The sequence below is a fragment of the Ostrinia nubilalis genome, chromosome 3, assembly GCF_963855985.1.
Source record: "Ostrinia nubilalis chromosome 3, ilOstNubi1.1, whole genome shotgun sequence".
Taxonomy (NCBI): domain Eukaryota; kingdom Metazoa; phylum Arthropoda; class Insecta; order Lepidoptera; family Crambidae; genus Ostrinia; species Ostrinia nubilalis.
In genome coordinates, this window is record NC_087090.1 from 6,523,722 (window position 1) to 6,539,755 (window position 16,034).

The 16,034-nt window shown below is 35.7% G+C and overlaps 1 protein-coding gene across 1 annotated transcript; it reads left to right on the top strand.

The window, feature by feature from the left end:
* Positions 1 to 1,668: 1,668 nt before the first annotated feature.
* Positions 1,669 to 15,239, top strand: LOC135087751 (zinc transporter ZIP10). Its single transcript, XM_063982530.1, has 4 exons — positions 1,669 to 2,356; positions 6,781 to 6,919; positions 12,531 to 12,725; positions 12,871 to 15,239. The coding sequence occupies exons 1-4, from the start codon at positions 2,150 to 2,152 to the stop codon at positions 13,791 to 13,793; spliced, it is 1,464 nt and encodes a 487-aa protein (XP_063838600.1). The 5' UTR covers positions 1,669 to 2,149; the 3' UTR covers positions 13,794 to 15,239.
* The last annotated feature ends 795 nt before the right edge of the window (positions 15,240 to 16,034 follow it).

Below are 16,034 nucleotides of genomic sequence, written 5' to 3' on the forward strand. Positions count from 1 at the left end.
TGGAACATTATTTTTTGACCTTGCAACATGTCGGTCGTTACTTCTCACAATTCCTTGTTTGTTTTAGTAGAAATATTGTACAGAAACACAAAAGTTTAATAAAATAATTATTTAAAAGTAATTAGTGAAGTAGGTAAGTACGAGTAAATTCACAAAATTACAAAGAAAAGTATGCAAAATTTTGAGTGCTGTGTTAGGTTTCTTACTTCTTTTCAGTACTAAAATAGGTGAAATTCCTGAGAAACACCTTGCAATTTTTGTCAAAGAAGCTGCTACAACGCTATTGAGCATGCTGTAGGAAGCGCACGTTCTCCCACGCCTTGTGAATACTAATCGCGCGCATGCGTGTTTTGGTTGACGATTGCATTGCTTCGCCAAAATTAAGAGTTAAACTAGCCTCGTTATTTGCAACAAAGCAAACAAATCATCAGTCTATTAAAATTTTAATAGTTCTTTGTCACATAAAAACCGGTTAACTGATGCTTACTTAGAAGTTATAATTTTGAAATAGTCTGGCGTGGCTAGTACATATTAATTGCCTTGTATTTATTACTTCCATTTCATGGTAACATGCAAGTGAAAACTTATGGGTTCAAGTCCCATCTGAGAGTACTTTTTCAATATTTTAAAACTAAAACCAAACAATTTCCTAGTGTGTATAAATTAGGTCCAACGACTTTCGTGGTTTACTCATTTTATTAATGGCTATCAATTAATTATTTGCATGTTAATTATGTACTTAACGAATAAATGGTTTTTTTGATATTGTATTTACTAATTTATCACAAGGAGTTGTAAATTAAAATGGTTTTAGTAATTAGGTAACGATTAAAAAGCGGGAAAATAACTCTTTTTATGACTTTACAGCGCTAAACGACACGCTACATTTACTTCAGCTGCGTATAAGTAGTACTGGAGTGATATGAAAATTAGAAGTCAAATCAAATCAAAACCATAATCGTTCATACCTACGATACCTATTTGAAACTACCAATAATACCTACTTATGTTAGTTATGTTGATTTGTATTAGGAAGTAATGTTTTCAGTGCTATAAAATATTAAATAATATGTATTTTAAATATATCTCTAAATCATCTTTTGTCGACAACACAACTTCGTCACCTATATGACCCGTCACCCTATGAAGAGGAGATCCGACTTGGCAATTCAACGCGGATACCATATAAGCTACGTATTACGTGTACCTCACCTTCGAACTCTACGAAAGAGAAATTTTAAGTTACAATAACAAAGTCCCTAGGCACTTTATGCTAAGATTGATATCCAGTTTCAGGCTGGAAATGCTAATAGGGATTGGAAAAAATATGAAGAGGTTTGGTGGTATACCTAGGTAAGAAAAATACCTATAATCCAGCAATGAAAGACGTCGGCTATTGGGGGACGGGAAACTCGTATACGACTAATTTGTCCCTTACAAAATTTGATCATAACCTCATGCGATCCTTACCTACCTATTTTACAAGTACACAAAATGACACCGTGGCGCGGTCTCGATCAACAATAAAATTGATATGGACGTCCTAAACGATCTTATTGATACCGTTGGTCAACAGTCTTCAAGTAGATATAAAACCGACGTAGGCAAATATCTGCGCCACATGTGTTTTCATAGCTGGATAAATTGGGGCTTTTAAACCAGTTCTCTCACAAGTGTCTCATACTAATTCAACACAATAATTGATCACTTAGCTTGAGCTATGAACCGCTAGGTGCACTTTCAAATGGAACGGCAACATGAATGACATGTGCGCACCTTGAACCCGACCACTTCAATCATTCGCAAATCGTTCGCATCGGCCGGCCACTACGTAAATAATACAACTTATTTTATCAGTAACGGTGTCAAACCGGCCTAGTCGAGACCAGCGAGCGCAGGGTGAAAGTCTCAGACGCACACTTCGACTCAAGAAACGAGCACGCTTGCTATTGCTATCAACAAACTAAACGCGATTTCGCTGATAATTATCTCGAAAATAAACAAACAAAACAGCGCGAGGAGTCTGCAGTTGCGCGGGCTGGCAGTCGTGTCATTGTTACGTGCGCGAAGCCGGAGGCGCAGTCGCCGCGCGGGCCGCTGATAGCGTGCGAGGCGCCGGCGCGGGCGCACAGCCTGCTCAGTCGCGACCATGCTCACGACCTGCGCCGTCGTAGCCCTGGTGGCGTCTCTCGCCACCGCCGCCAGCGACGTCAGCGTCGCATCCTCCGACCGCGATGCCAGTAACACGCTGGACGCCAACACCACTTACGGCGTCAATGGAACCCTCGACGCCGAAAGATACTTCATTGACAAAATATTCGACAAATACGGTGACAGAGGAGTCATCACATTCGAGGTGAGTGTTCATCTTTATTAAAAATAATTTGCAATGATTATAACACTATCTAAGACCAGTTGTAAATTCTTAAATTCAATTTGTTTATATCGACTTATCGCAAGTTGATTATTTAATCATGATAAAATTGATGTTCACGTTTGATGCTTTTTATGCAAAGCAACTTCTTGTAATCAATCTTGACGAAAATTTCCAATTGCATATAAAATTTTCCAATCACACCTTTCCCTATTTCGTAAACGGAAGTTCGATGAACTTTAAGTTTAATAAATGATAGTTTCCTTATCAAAATCGAAAAGGTACCTGCTTATCTTTATTTGGTTAAATCTATCGTACTTACTACTGACTGACTTAGTTTGGTTGTATTTCCTGTATTATAACATGAGTTAGTTATGCTGGAAACAGGTAGGTTCTCATAACATAAGAATCATTGTTCTTTCACCGTACGAACTGAAGTTTGGTTTGTTTTAGTGTACTATTTGTCTGATTGATCATTTGAATAGGTCTCTGCGCATAGTCTACTATTATATAAACACGATTCTTCGATTGCAGCGTGGGGTTTTATACAACAAGTCGGTAATGGGTCGTGTTGGTCTCGTAGTTCATTGCGGAAGGCGCAGATTCGAGTCTCCGCGACAACTTAATAAAATTGTTCCGCCCTAGATACTCTTTATGGTCACTTCGATATCACAACCAGTATTGAAAAAAGGGAGCGTGCAGTGCGATCGGTATTGTAGGCATTCGATAGAGAGATTTCTTCGGTAATCTTAATCATGTAAACACGCGACTTTTATCTTGTTCGTTTAATATTCAGTAATGTTTCTATCCAATCTTTATAGAAGTACACAGACACTTAATTAGTAAAATGAATATTTAACTTACAATAGTGCTCATATGAAAACACTGACAAGTGTTTCTGAAAATGAATAAGATTATGATTTTCTACTTTTATGACGACATAATAAGATTTTTGCGTTCAGTATAATAAGTAATTATTATTATAATTTTAACGTAATGAATTGTACTTTACCATAATGCACCTACCATTTAATACCTTGGTTATTTTGCTATTTCTTCATTATGCAATCAGCGATTTTTTAAGTTTCTGTAAAATTCATGAAATTCATTTTTAAGTGACACTGAAATTGAAAGTCTGTGGGCTGTTTAATGATTTAAGTAGTTACATAATTTTTCAAAGTTACCTTGATTTAAATGCTGTCGTTATCTAATAGGGTACCTATACGGATACATGTGTGTGTGCGTACCTAAGTTTTTAACAGTTTTAACTTGTTTTAAATCACAATTTAATATTCTAAATAGAAAATATATATTTAATTCATAGCGTAGGTAAACGTTTATAGTTATGACCTTTGTAACGCAATAAATCAAACATTTTTGAATCGTGCTCGGTGTAGCTACAGATATCGTAGTACTCGTATCTCATCGTGGACTGCGTAACTCGATTGTAAGCCCAATTCCTTTTATTTCTAGACTATTGAAACTGCGAAAAATTATACCTCATGACTATTGTTCACATACAGAAAAGATAAACACGGGCATAACTCGACAGATGTTTCGCCGGAGCGAACATAAAATGAACAGGAGGGTATTGCTCAAAACGATCGGTATTATACGACTTGTTTGTATGATTATTGCAATTTTCATCTATAAATATGTACCTAATGTACAGTTATGTTCGATTAAAATTAAGTAAGTACCTACTACTTATTAGTATGATGACACAGATGATCGATAAATAGTTTTAGTGTAACTTTCATTCAATTATCTTTACTTATTTATTTTATTGTAATAAACAATTCCTGACTTTGGTCTTCATAATAGGAGTCTAGACTACTCAGTCCGTCTGATATTATAGTGGTGCTACTCAGACCCCTGTAATGAAAATTGGATTCACACATAAGCATCCTACCTACTAGTAGCATCTGAAACTAACCGGGGATAAATGTACGTGTGATGTCATCATCCCTTTTTTGGGACTAATATGGAATATTCAAGGGACTACCTTTGGAACTGTCAAAAAGTCATGGCAACGCTATCTCAAACTACGAGTACAGTAATTTACTCCATTGTTTTTTACAAATCAACACAATATTCAGACGTCTTAACTTTATTTGCATGATAAAACTAGCGCATTCGCTCTGGTCCGGTCATTTCGACTTGCGCTGCATTGCTTACTTAGTTATTTGTAAATATGTATGTGTAGAATGCTCGCTGTCTCGGCCGAACGAGTTAATCGCCGAGTCAACCGTGACAAACAATTATTCACTTTTATGTTTTCAAATATCTTAATAATCAGATCGTACGTGGAAATGTTGCATGCTCGATTGGAAATAGCGTGTAGGTGTAAAGTCAAGGTAAAGAAAAAAAAACATTATGAAATTATTTAAAACTTTCAGGCGCCAAAATATTAGTCTTCTTTACTCAATAGGATGTCATGATAAATAGTTAATGTAAGTATTCTTTATATTTCGTATGCGACATGTGAATTAGTTAACAATCTTTTACAGAAAATTTTCCAGAGGTATAATAAACTACCTTACTTAAGTATGTATCTGTAAAAGAAAGCGTACCGCAACTAGGCTGAAAATATAAGTAGATAGATGAAAACTATGTTTTTAGAGGGACATTAAGATAAACAACACTGTGACATCAACAAAATTAAATAGTCTCTGTATTGACGCTGTACTTACACCACACAAAAACTGTCAACTAAAAGTTGCAACAGAACAATTTAGTCTTTTCAGTAGGAGGCAACCCCTTCCATTCAACCTGGATGAGGATAGATTTTTTAATAAAATGGGGAAAAAACATTATTATCTACTGGTAATTATCAATCTCCACTACTTCGCAACGCTCAAATATCAATACGAGGCCTTCTGGCATTGCGATTCGTCGCAGATGTCACTTGACTAAAAAGCATGAAGATTTTAGTCTCCCTATTGTAGGATTAGTTCCAAGTCTATACATTTATACATAGTGGGTACTATATCCTATTTTTGTATACCATAACGTATTAATACCACAACACAATCGATTTCTTGATTTTATGAGTGCTTAAAGTTTATTGCTGCAAAATTCATAATATTAAGTAAACTTAATTGGCGACTGTGATAGTATATGAGAAGTGCAATTAGTTTGAAGGCTTTGTAAGTTTATGTAATATTTAATTTAAATGAGTGCACAAATATTTTATTAATAATGGTAATAAAATAAAAACGTTTAAGTATAGCTAAAACCCAGCACTCCCAGGCGCGATTTAGGTATTAATTTTACTACTAAAACTTAAATAAAGCTGTATTAATATTTTACATTCATTATTTACCTAAATTATAGTGGCGCTTTTTGTTATAGCTATAAACAGATAGTTATAAAAGCACAGAATATTTAAATATATTATAACTCAAAGGTGACTGACTGACTGATTGACTGACTGACATAGTGATCTATCAACGCATAGCCAAAACCACTGGACGAATCGGGCTGAAATTTGGCATGCAGCTAGATGTTATGACGTAAGCATCCGATAAGAAAGGATTTTACGAAACTCCACCCCTAAGGGGGTAAAACGGGATACACGTGTACGAAGTCGCGGGCGGCTAGCGTAGTTATAAATAAAAGTGACAAGTTTTCTCAATTCATATGTTTCATAACGGTCGCTATAAAACTATACCTACATTACGCACGACGTGTAATTCGTTACGATACAATCTACACACACCTAAGTAATATTATATCACTTACAAATAATTAACGCATGCGGCGTTTAACACAGATTAAGGATATCTTAAGTAATAAATCTATCTACGCAAGTAACAAGTATTATTATCATATTAGCAACCTTCAACTTGGCATTGCTCCTTGTTTTACAATTTGTGCGATTAAAATGCTACCATTGAGTAACTTATATGACGGCGCGTCAAGCTACCATTGTGGCTTCTTACGTACCTACTTACTTAGTTGTATTAAGGGCTATTTTGCGACAAAATAATGTCTGATGTGCGACATCTGTATTAATGTAGATCAAAGATACGCTGAATAATGAGATAGTTTAGTAATAAAAGGAATTCATTATCTCACACGCTTGATATAATATCTCAACATACTGGTCGATCACACCATTAAAGTCTGTAGTGTGAGTCTACTATGAAACACAATTGCATTGGTCCATATTCCATCCATCTAACTGAGCAATCATACAACACTTGTATAGAAGAGTTGTTATGAGACGAGTTGAAATTACTAGAAAAGTTAATTTGTAAACCAGGACTGCAGTCATACAGAAAAGAAAACTAAATTAATTCTTTTGCTAGCTTTCTCCCGTTACTCCCGTATGATAATTTTAAGTGCCTTTTCATCACACGAACTTTTCACAATGAAATAAAAGCTCTTTTCATTTATTACAGGGCTTCGAACATCTGCTAGACAGCCTCGGGCTTGGAGGTCAGGTGTTCAACTCCCCACACGACCTGGCGCTCCACCGCATCAACGGCACCTTTAAGCAGATTCACGATACGCAGCACCGGCATAAAAGATCACCATCTAGTAAGTCTTCTTCTTTATTAACTCTCTTTAGGTAGGTTATTGAAAAAAACTGCGCGGCGACTTCAATTCAATAAGTAGGAAAGACGTAGTTTTTTAGTTTTTCGAACTTCACCGACCAGCTTTTAAGCTCGAAAATAATAGGCACGGGGAAAGCTTTAACTGCTTTGGGGCAAAAGCAAAATTTAATCATAATAATTTCCAACAAACAGGCTATAAGTAACCACTGATTAAAGTTAAAGTACCGAATTAATGCCACAAGAAAGTTCAAAATATTAAGTGCATTAATGCCAAGAAAATCAACTTGCTTCGCGCAACATTAGTACCTACAGTCGAGCACATCATACTATTACCTATTTACTTAGTTGTAAAAAGCACGATTTTCGAGAGTTATGTGTAATCTGATTTGCTGCACAACAATGTTGCCATGTTTTATCACCAGAACTATAAGGAGTTATAGAGCGTAGGTTTGTTTAAGACGATAAACAGCTGATAGAATGCAATTGATGGACAATCTATGGAAATAACACAAGTGATCACTGTGCTATTGCTTACAAAATGTCGAATCAACAAGGCAAAAAACATATGATGACACACTAAGGTACGAGACAGGTACTATGAAAATTAAATGACTAATTACATTGTTCAAGGTTTCGTTGACGATTTTTACTATACCCTTGAGATGCAAATTAAAGAAAAGGAGGAAATGATTTTTCATTCAAGTAAGTGTTCGTTCATGACTAGGCACCGTGATCCTTGAGTGAAGTGGTCATTGTGATAGAGTTGGCCAATGGCCTTCCCCCTTAAAATATCTAAGCACCTATTCCTAGATAAGGCTCCTAAGACACCTGAGAGACATTTACTTCATACAATGTAGTTGCAAATTGCAATATTTGCAATACAATCTTCACGTGATCTAATTAATCTAATAAATCACTCAGGATTTCTAATTTGCTATTCGTCATCGTAACTTATCGTAAGTTGTCCTGTGAGTGGGAAATATTTTAATGCGACTTATGTATTATCTATATTTCAAGGTATTGATATCACCGTCAGTCTAATAAGGCTTTGTTTGTTTTTTTTATGCTAGACAAGGCAGGTATTTGACCACAATCGCACCTATTATCTCAATTATTATGTTATGTATTTTAGTGAAGCAAACATCTAATACCAGTATTAAGTGTGTCCATTGATATTAAAGCCAGTGACCTCATCTACTTTTACATAAATTCGCGGAAGCAATCTTCCAACTTACTAACGCCAAAAAAATACTATGCTATCTGAACATTTTTTACGCTCAATCGAACTGTCCACTCATTTTATTTTCAAGGTGTAACTAATTCCCATAAATTGCAATTCCGTGGCTCGCAGTTTGTATAAGATCATTTTTTGCGTAACTGTAATAACCTACTTGGAACATGCCACCTTAGATATCAATGATTTATGTAAACTATAAAATTCTCATAAGCACAGTAGGTACCGTAGAATGGGGTTACTTTGAATCACGGGATGACTTTGATCGAAACTTCCATTTTGTATAAAATCACGAATTGCGTAAAACGAAACGCAATTTGGTAGTTTTTTTTTTAGATTAGTAACACTGAAGAACTGTCAATTCCTTTTTTGAGAACACGCGGGAAATTCGCCTATAATTTTAATTAAAAAGGTTAATATAATATTATTCTCTATTTATAGCTAAATAATTGTGTTGCAAAACTTCATGTGTACTTATTTATGTGATAGTAAAATGAAATTTCTAGATATACTCCATCATGAAGCCTATGATCGATTATCCCATACCTACAGTGCTTAATGTTTTTCTAACTTCAAAGATAATGGAATGACTTGAGTTTGTTTGATGCGGGGTGTCATTGATAGGGTTATGGTGCGAGATTGATCAAAAATGATCAAATTATCCCCAGAGACTATACTCCTCTTTAAATGGTAATATCCACTGGTAGTCGAAGGTTTCAAATTTTTGGAATATAAAAAAGAATTCAAATTGGTTCGCGATGATATATCTGAAATTAGGAGAAGTGAAATAATTAATCTACCTGCCAAAACCAAAGCCTTTTGCAATTCTGGATAGTAACGTTGAATGTGTCCAATTTTTTTTATATTGATATTGCAGAACTTGTATGACTTAAGTGAATTTATATGACTTTTCTTATTGTATTGATGCATAAATTTAATTTTTTTGATTTTTTTAAGACAAATTATTTTTATAATTATTTTTTAAAATTTATTTTGTAAAGTTTAACTATTTCTAAGTTCTTTTCGTTTGTAAAATCAATAAATAATACTGATTGAATGCTAAAATTTTAATACCAACATTTTAGTAACGAAATACTGTTAATTATTTGATGACTTTTACTAGATCAAAGTTACCCCATATGACAAAAATGTCAATAACTATTTATCCCGTTGGCAGATTTTGATTTTTTAAAATCTATTGGTATTATAATTGTGGTTACTTTCTATTTACGCAATAAAATCTGGGGATATCAAAGTAACCCCATTCTTCTTTTAGCTTTGATCACATACTTTCTATTTTTTTTCTCAAAATTGAGCTATATTTTTTCATTTTTTATTACACGAATCGAGAGTACTATAAAAACCGATTTTTAGACTTTTTTTTGTATGCTTTTACACCCACAAAAGATATGGACCTTCAAAGTTCAAAATTGGCCAAAGTAACCCCATTCTACGGTACCTACCTACTTACATAGATTTAGAAAGAAGAGAAGGTAGAGATATTTTTCAGATCATTGGCAATCCATTATCACCAACAGTTTTTTTTTTAATCGAATTCGAACTTGAATTTTTATCGTGGTTTGTACTTTTGTTGAACTTTGGCGGCTCATAACTAGTTATGCAATCATTATCTGGATCTGAAATTTATTTTATTTGACTAAAGGTTTATTCGATATTAGTATCAAATAAAAAAATCTGTTAAAATCATGCGAGAAAAAAAAAAGCAGTTTTTAAGTAAAATTTCGGAAAAAAATCTGAAAAAAGTATAAAAATTGACATATCTCCTAAACTATAAAACTTTAGTCTAGAAAGTAAGGTTTAATAATTAGCAAATGACCTCCTCTATACGTATATTAGCTATGGCGGGTTCAGTTCCAGTTACCCTGTACCTGTATACTGTTGCATTCATTCAACTGCTAATTATAAATTGACAATAACAAATATTTCCAATCCGGTGTTACAAGTGGAAGGCATTCGTAGAAAGTGATGCAGCAGTTTGATCTCGCACTTTCTCGTTGAACCCAACCGGAGGTAGGTATCTACCTATGAATGAATGTATTGACCGGTATACCTATGCAGGTATTTGTTATTTAAATCCGCAATAATTGGATAGGAATACAGATTACACTTTATTTTATGGTTTACTTGGTTTTTATTTTCACAATAATGTTTTCATTTCCTATCTCATTGAGTTTCATCTTGAAAAAGGTCAATAAAGTATAATACCTAACAACAAGACGGACGGATAGTGTGATTGCCATTTATGAGCGCGTGATTATCCTATTAGGAGAGAACGTCGAGCAAGGCAACTGAGAGCTCGCCTGCGCACACGGCTCTCGACCCGAGTCCCGACTAGAGATTGCAAATATTCGATAGTTTTCCATTTCGAATATTCGAATATTTTTTCAGTGATATTCGAATATTATTCGAATATTCGAATATTTTCAAAAAAATGAAAAAGCACTTAAAATATCAATGTTTTTATTGCTTTAGGAACGAATATTTTAACTATTTAACAATATAGTTTTTAAAACAGTTATAAAATTCTCATCACCATCATCATTTCAGCCATAGGACGTCCACTGCTGAACATAGGCCTCTCTCAATGACTTTCACAATGACCGGTTGGCAGCGGCCTGTATCCAGAGCCTTAAATTCCCGCTACCTATATGTGATCCTCAGTCCACCTTGTGGGTGAACGTCTCACGCTGCGCTTTGTAGTACGTGGCCTCCACTCCAGAACCTTGCTGCCCCATCGGCCATCAGTTCTGCGTACTATGTGATCTGCCCATTGCCACTTCAGCTTGCTAATCCGTTGGGCTATGTCAGCGGCTTTAGTTCGTTTAAGAAAGAAGAAAGAAAGAAATCTTTAGGATCTCCTCATTTCTGATTCGATGTCGTAAAGAAACACCGAGCATAGCCCTCCCCATAGCACGCTGTGCAACTTTGAGCTTATTTATAAGGCCTATTCTATTGTCGGCTGCCCAGTCGAGTTGGATTCGACGATTTACCTTTTTCTCGAAATTTGATCTACCTAGCCGAATCGTTTTTCAGAGGTAGACATACTTGTCAACTGTCTCGAGGATCGAGCTCTAACCGAAACATGGACGTTGGACATAAGCTTTGTTTTTTCCATGTTCATCCGAAGGCCTACCTGTTGGGCGACTCGATTAAGGTCTTCGAGCATTGTGCCGAGGTCTTCAAGCGATTCTTCCATGACCACAATATCGTCAGCAAACCGCAGCTGAGTGATGTATTTGCCATTGATAGGTATTTATGCCGAATTCTTTCCATTCAGGGAGCTTGAAAGCGTCTTCCAATGCAGCCGTCAACGGTTTCGGAGATATAACATCACCCTATCTCACGCATCGCCGCAGAGGAATCGCCCTCGCCGGAGAGACTGCAGCACTGCCTAAGTCTCGATCGAATCAAAGGCCTTCTCATAGTCCAAGAAGAGCACCACCACGCTTTTATCCCATGCCTCTGGCGTTGTTCCCTGAAGTAAGACGGAGTTAAAGAGTATCTGAACGAGTTTCCATGTTCCACCTGCGTTCAGAAGCTCCGAGGTTATTCCGTCATCACCTGGTGCCTTGTTGTTCTTTAGCTGTTTGAGAGCCTTCCTAATCTCGTATAGGCTGATATACGGGATGTCTTTGGTATAGTGTCGCGTTAACCTAGCTCTTGCGTCTATTGCTGAGCTATTAACAGGTTTGGAGGTAATTAGCTGTCCATAAATCTTTTCGATCTCACCCAGTACCTTGGCTTTTGTTTGACGTTATCGTCCGCCATCTTCAGCATCGTCAGCTAACATTTGCTCAATAGAGTCGTCTCTTTCAAATTATTTGGAATCTTGGTTTCGCTCTATCGCCTCTTTTATACTATTTGTATCAAAGTTGCGAATAATAAAAATATGATTGAAAAAACAAAAAACACAACTACGTAAAAATGAACAGAAAAGATAGAAACAAGACAACTTAGTGTTCACAAATGCTGTCGGAAGCATCAATGACTAGTTCTTTTAGTTGGTGATATGTATCTGATGCCTCCGACTGCATTTGCAAACACTAAGTCGTCTTCTTTCTATATTTTCTATTTATTTTTGTAATATTCGAATATTCGAATACATGTAAATTTACTATTCGAATACTAATTTGAAATTAAAATTCGAATATTCGAATATTCGATTGCAATCCCTAGTCCCGACCCTTGTAAGCCCAAGGCCCTCTTTTAAGTCCCATTCAGAATATTAACTCTACTGGACGAGGTTCCGGTTAGCAGCGCTGCCGTTACGCAGTTCATCGAGATTGAGGAGTTTAATACTTTAATAGACAGTATAATACTAGACACATTTTTGTTTCAGGAGAACCAATTTTGAGGAAGTCATGTCTATCACCAAAAGAAATTTTAGAAGTGTACGGAATGGAGAACGAGCCGGGTGTCATCACCATCGAGCCCAAAACATTCTTGGAGATGTGTCCAGCGCTCGTCTATCAACTGGATCAACGCTCCTGTTACAAAACGGAAGCACCCGCACCGAAACTGGAAAGACACTGGAGTAAGTAGTTTGTTTATGAATGAGATATTACTTACTCAAACGACACGACTTTGTGACATGCACGCTATGTTTTAATTAATGTAAACAATAAACTACGCTACAGCAACAATGAATACATAAATAATAACACTTTCTGTTGTTACAGCATGGATATACGCGAGTTTAAGCATTTTGGTCATCAGCGCTACGGGTCTCGTGGGTGTAGCGATAGTGCCCATGCTCAAATCGGTGATATTCAACCACGTCCTACATTTCCTTGTGGCAGTTGCCGTCGGCACATTATGCGGAGATGCACTGCTCCATCTTCTGCCGCACGCACTGAAATCTCATGGGCCCTCATCAGAACCGCAAGAGGAAACGGAAGTGGTACTAAAATGTAGTGTCACATTTCTTACCATCTTGCTTTTTTATACCGTAGAAGCCATAATGCAAACCATACACGGTGGTCATTCACACTCCCATGACCACTCCCAAGGCAAGTCAGTAGAAGAAATAAAGACAGATTCAAGTAAACAAATAGAGCCCATCGAGCTAGGCGCAATGATGCCTGGATCACCTCCGCCGCCAGTCGAACGGCCGATGACCTCGACTGCTCTGATGGTGATAGTGGGCGATGGTCTTCACAACTTAACAGATGGCTTGGCAATCGGTGCTGCATTTAGTGGCGATCCAGTTACCGGATTCGCTACAGCTCTCGCAGTATTTTGTCACGAGCTTCCGCATGAGCTTGGAGACTTCGCCGTGCTACTTCGCTCTGGAATGTCAATAAAACGCGCTCTATATTACAATTTACTTTCCTCAGTGCTTAGTTTTATGGGAATGGCTGGTGGGATATGGCTCGCGGAAGACCACGAGTCAACCTCTCAGTGGATTTACGCCGCAACAGCCGGTACATTCTTTTACATAGCTTTAGCAGACCTAGTGCCTGAAATCAATGAGAACAATCATGGTAAAACTATGAATCTAATTTTAGCTGTGTTGGGTATTCTCGCTGGCGGAATCATAATGTTGCTTATTGCACTTCACGAAGACTCGATTCAATACCTCTTTAGAAGCGCGGAACAATGACCTTAGGCTTTTTGTAGGCTCTTTACATGTTTAATGTGATAAAAACTCATGGTTGTTTTTGTACGTAGTCCAATAGTAATACTTACCTATGTAGTATTAAAAGTCTGTTAATGATTGCCTGATTGTTAGTAAACCTAGTTTTTGTGAAAGAGAGTAAATAAGAAGTATTTTTAACTGCATCATTGAATAATAAAAATAGTCTCTACAAGTCTACAAAGTGATGGATGAAGATTTAGGTGATAAGCACTCAACACAGACTGAAAGCCAAAATATTCTATTTATCAATACAACATTCTTTCAGCTAACCAAAGTACCTACTGAAGTCTTGAAAACTCTTTGCAATGTATTACTTAACTCGTTTTTTTGGTACCTTGTAGATTTGTGGTGACAGACAGTGCATATTAAGGTTTATCTTTGTGATAACTATCATAGGGGTTAATATTAAATTTAATCTCTTGTACCTTAATCATAAGACATCGAATTATACCGGGATTTCGATTCGATTATCTACCCCCCTAGACAAGTTGCACTTTTTGATCGAATCAAAAATCGAAACTGTCATAACTCCATACAAAAAAGAGGCTTTTCGACCATTTTTCGACTGATTTGCGATTATACTTATAATGTGCACTTTGTCTAGCTAGACCCACTGGTCATTGTTTCCTCTTGTAAATAATTACTCTGTACATTCAACACTACTCTTATGTGTTTTGAAGTGAAGTAAAAATGGAAATGTTTATGTTAAAGTAACTAGGTAAGTAATATTATGTAAAGTTAAGTGAACTGCGGCGCGCCAGGAAGGGTCACTGTAGTTATAATTTGCATGATACGAGTATGTCTAAAAATGCCCGAGTTGTTTAAATGTGTAACTAATTCATTAAGTTATAATATAATTTTATTTCGTGAACCCATCAAAACTTTTACTTATGGGATCATCAATTTCATTATTTTATTGTTTAAGCTAATTTTTTAAGTTTATTTAATTTACAAAATCGGTCAGGGTGGAAGGGTTTTAAAAACATTGCGAAGCCTTAATATTAAACCTTTACCTGGTAGTGGCAGAATTGTTGCCACCATATTTTGAACCTTATTGAGAAAGCATAAGGTTCAAAACTAATGAAAAATATTTTTCTCTATACCAGTTAAAGGGTTTTCTACATAATTTGTAAACTATGGGCTATCAATATGTTCTCAGAATTGTACAAATTCAATGATATTGTTTTTATATAATATCATTGTACAAATTCCAATGATAATTATTTATACATTCCAAATATTACATTTTAATATTTTAATTTGAATCCAATTATCTAATAAAATCTGCTTTTATATGAAATCTACGATAAGTGTTGTAAATATTGAGTTATTTAATTAAAAATTAAATTAAGTATTTAGTGCTATAACCTAAGTACCCTAATGAAATAAATTAACTATTATTTTAAAACATTCGATTATCTTTTATTTGTGTCCTTGGTTATTTTTATTTTCAGTCAATGAATGGGTAACTACAGAGAAAAAGATTATCTCAGGGACATTCCTGAAGCTCTTTATGTGGTAGAAAAACAGAAAACTTTAGGCTAACGCTTTCGTAACGAAATTACAATACGCCCAAAAAGGAACCGCTTCCTCCAGTAAAATGCACATGGTCTTCTTCTTCTTTTGTTGGCAATACTCATCGAGGCCGACTTGATGCCAGTGTCAAGTAGGTATTTTTAATTCAAGAAAAATAGGATTCAATTGATGAATTATTAACGAATGTTAATGATAGATGAGATGATAAAATCCCCCCTACACCTTGAGTTTCAGTAAAGATGTGACACTTTACTGAAACCGGACGCGGACTTCTTGAGGGAACTTGAAAACTCATGTTGCACTGTTTTGTTTCATTTGGCTCATGCACGTTCACGAACACTTTTAATAATCCACCATTAATTAGACGGCAAAACACGAATTTTAGAAAATAAATCAAAACTGCTATAGGTGTACCAGAATCTCATGGCAAATAGGGAAAATAAACTTTGTTGAGAGCAATACTGGGGAAATTGGAATAAACGATCTTGATACTGTTTGATTTTTTACTTTTATGACTAATATTAATGAACATGAAGTACGAATATACATTTTAGGTAGATATGTGTATGAAGAATGTTGTTATACATCAGGTTTTTAACATAGGAAAATGTCTTGGAAATTAAATAAATCGTCTGTGAGAAAAGAAATGTCTGAGAAATTAATTATTTA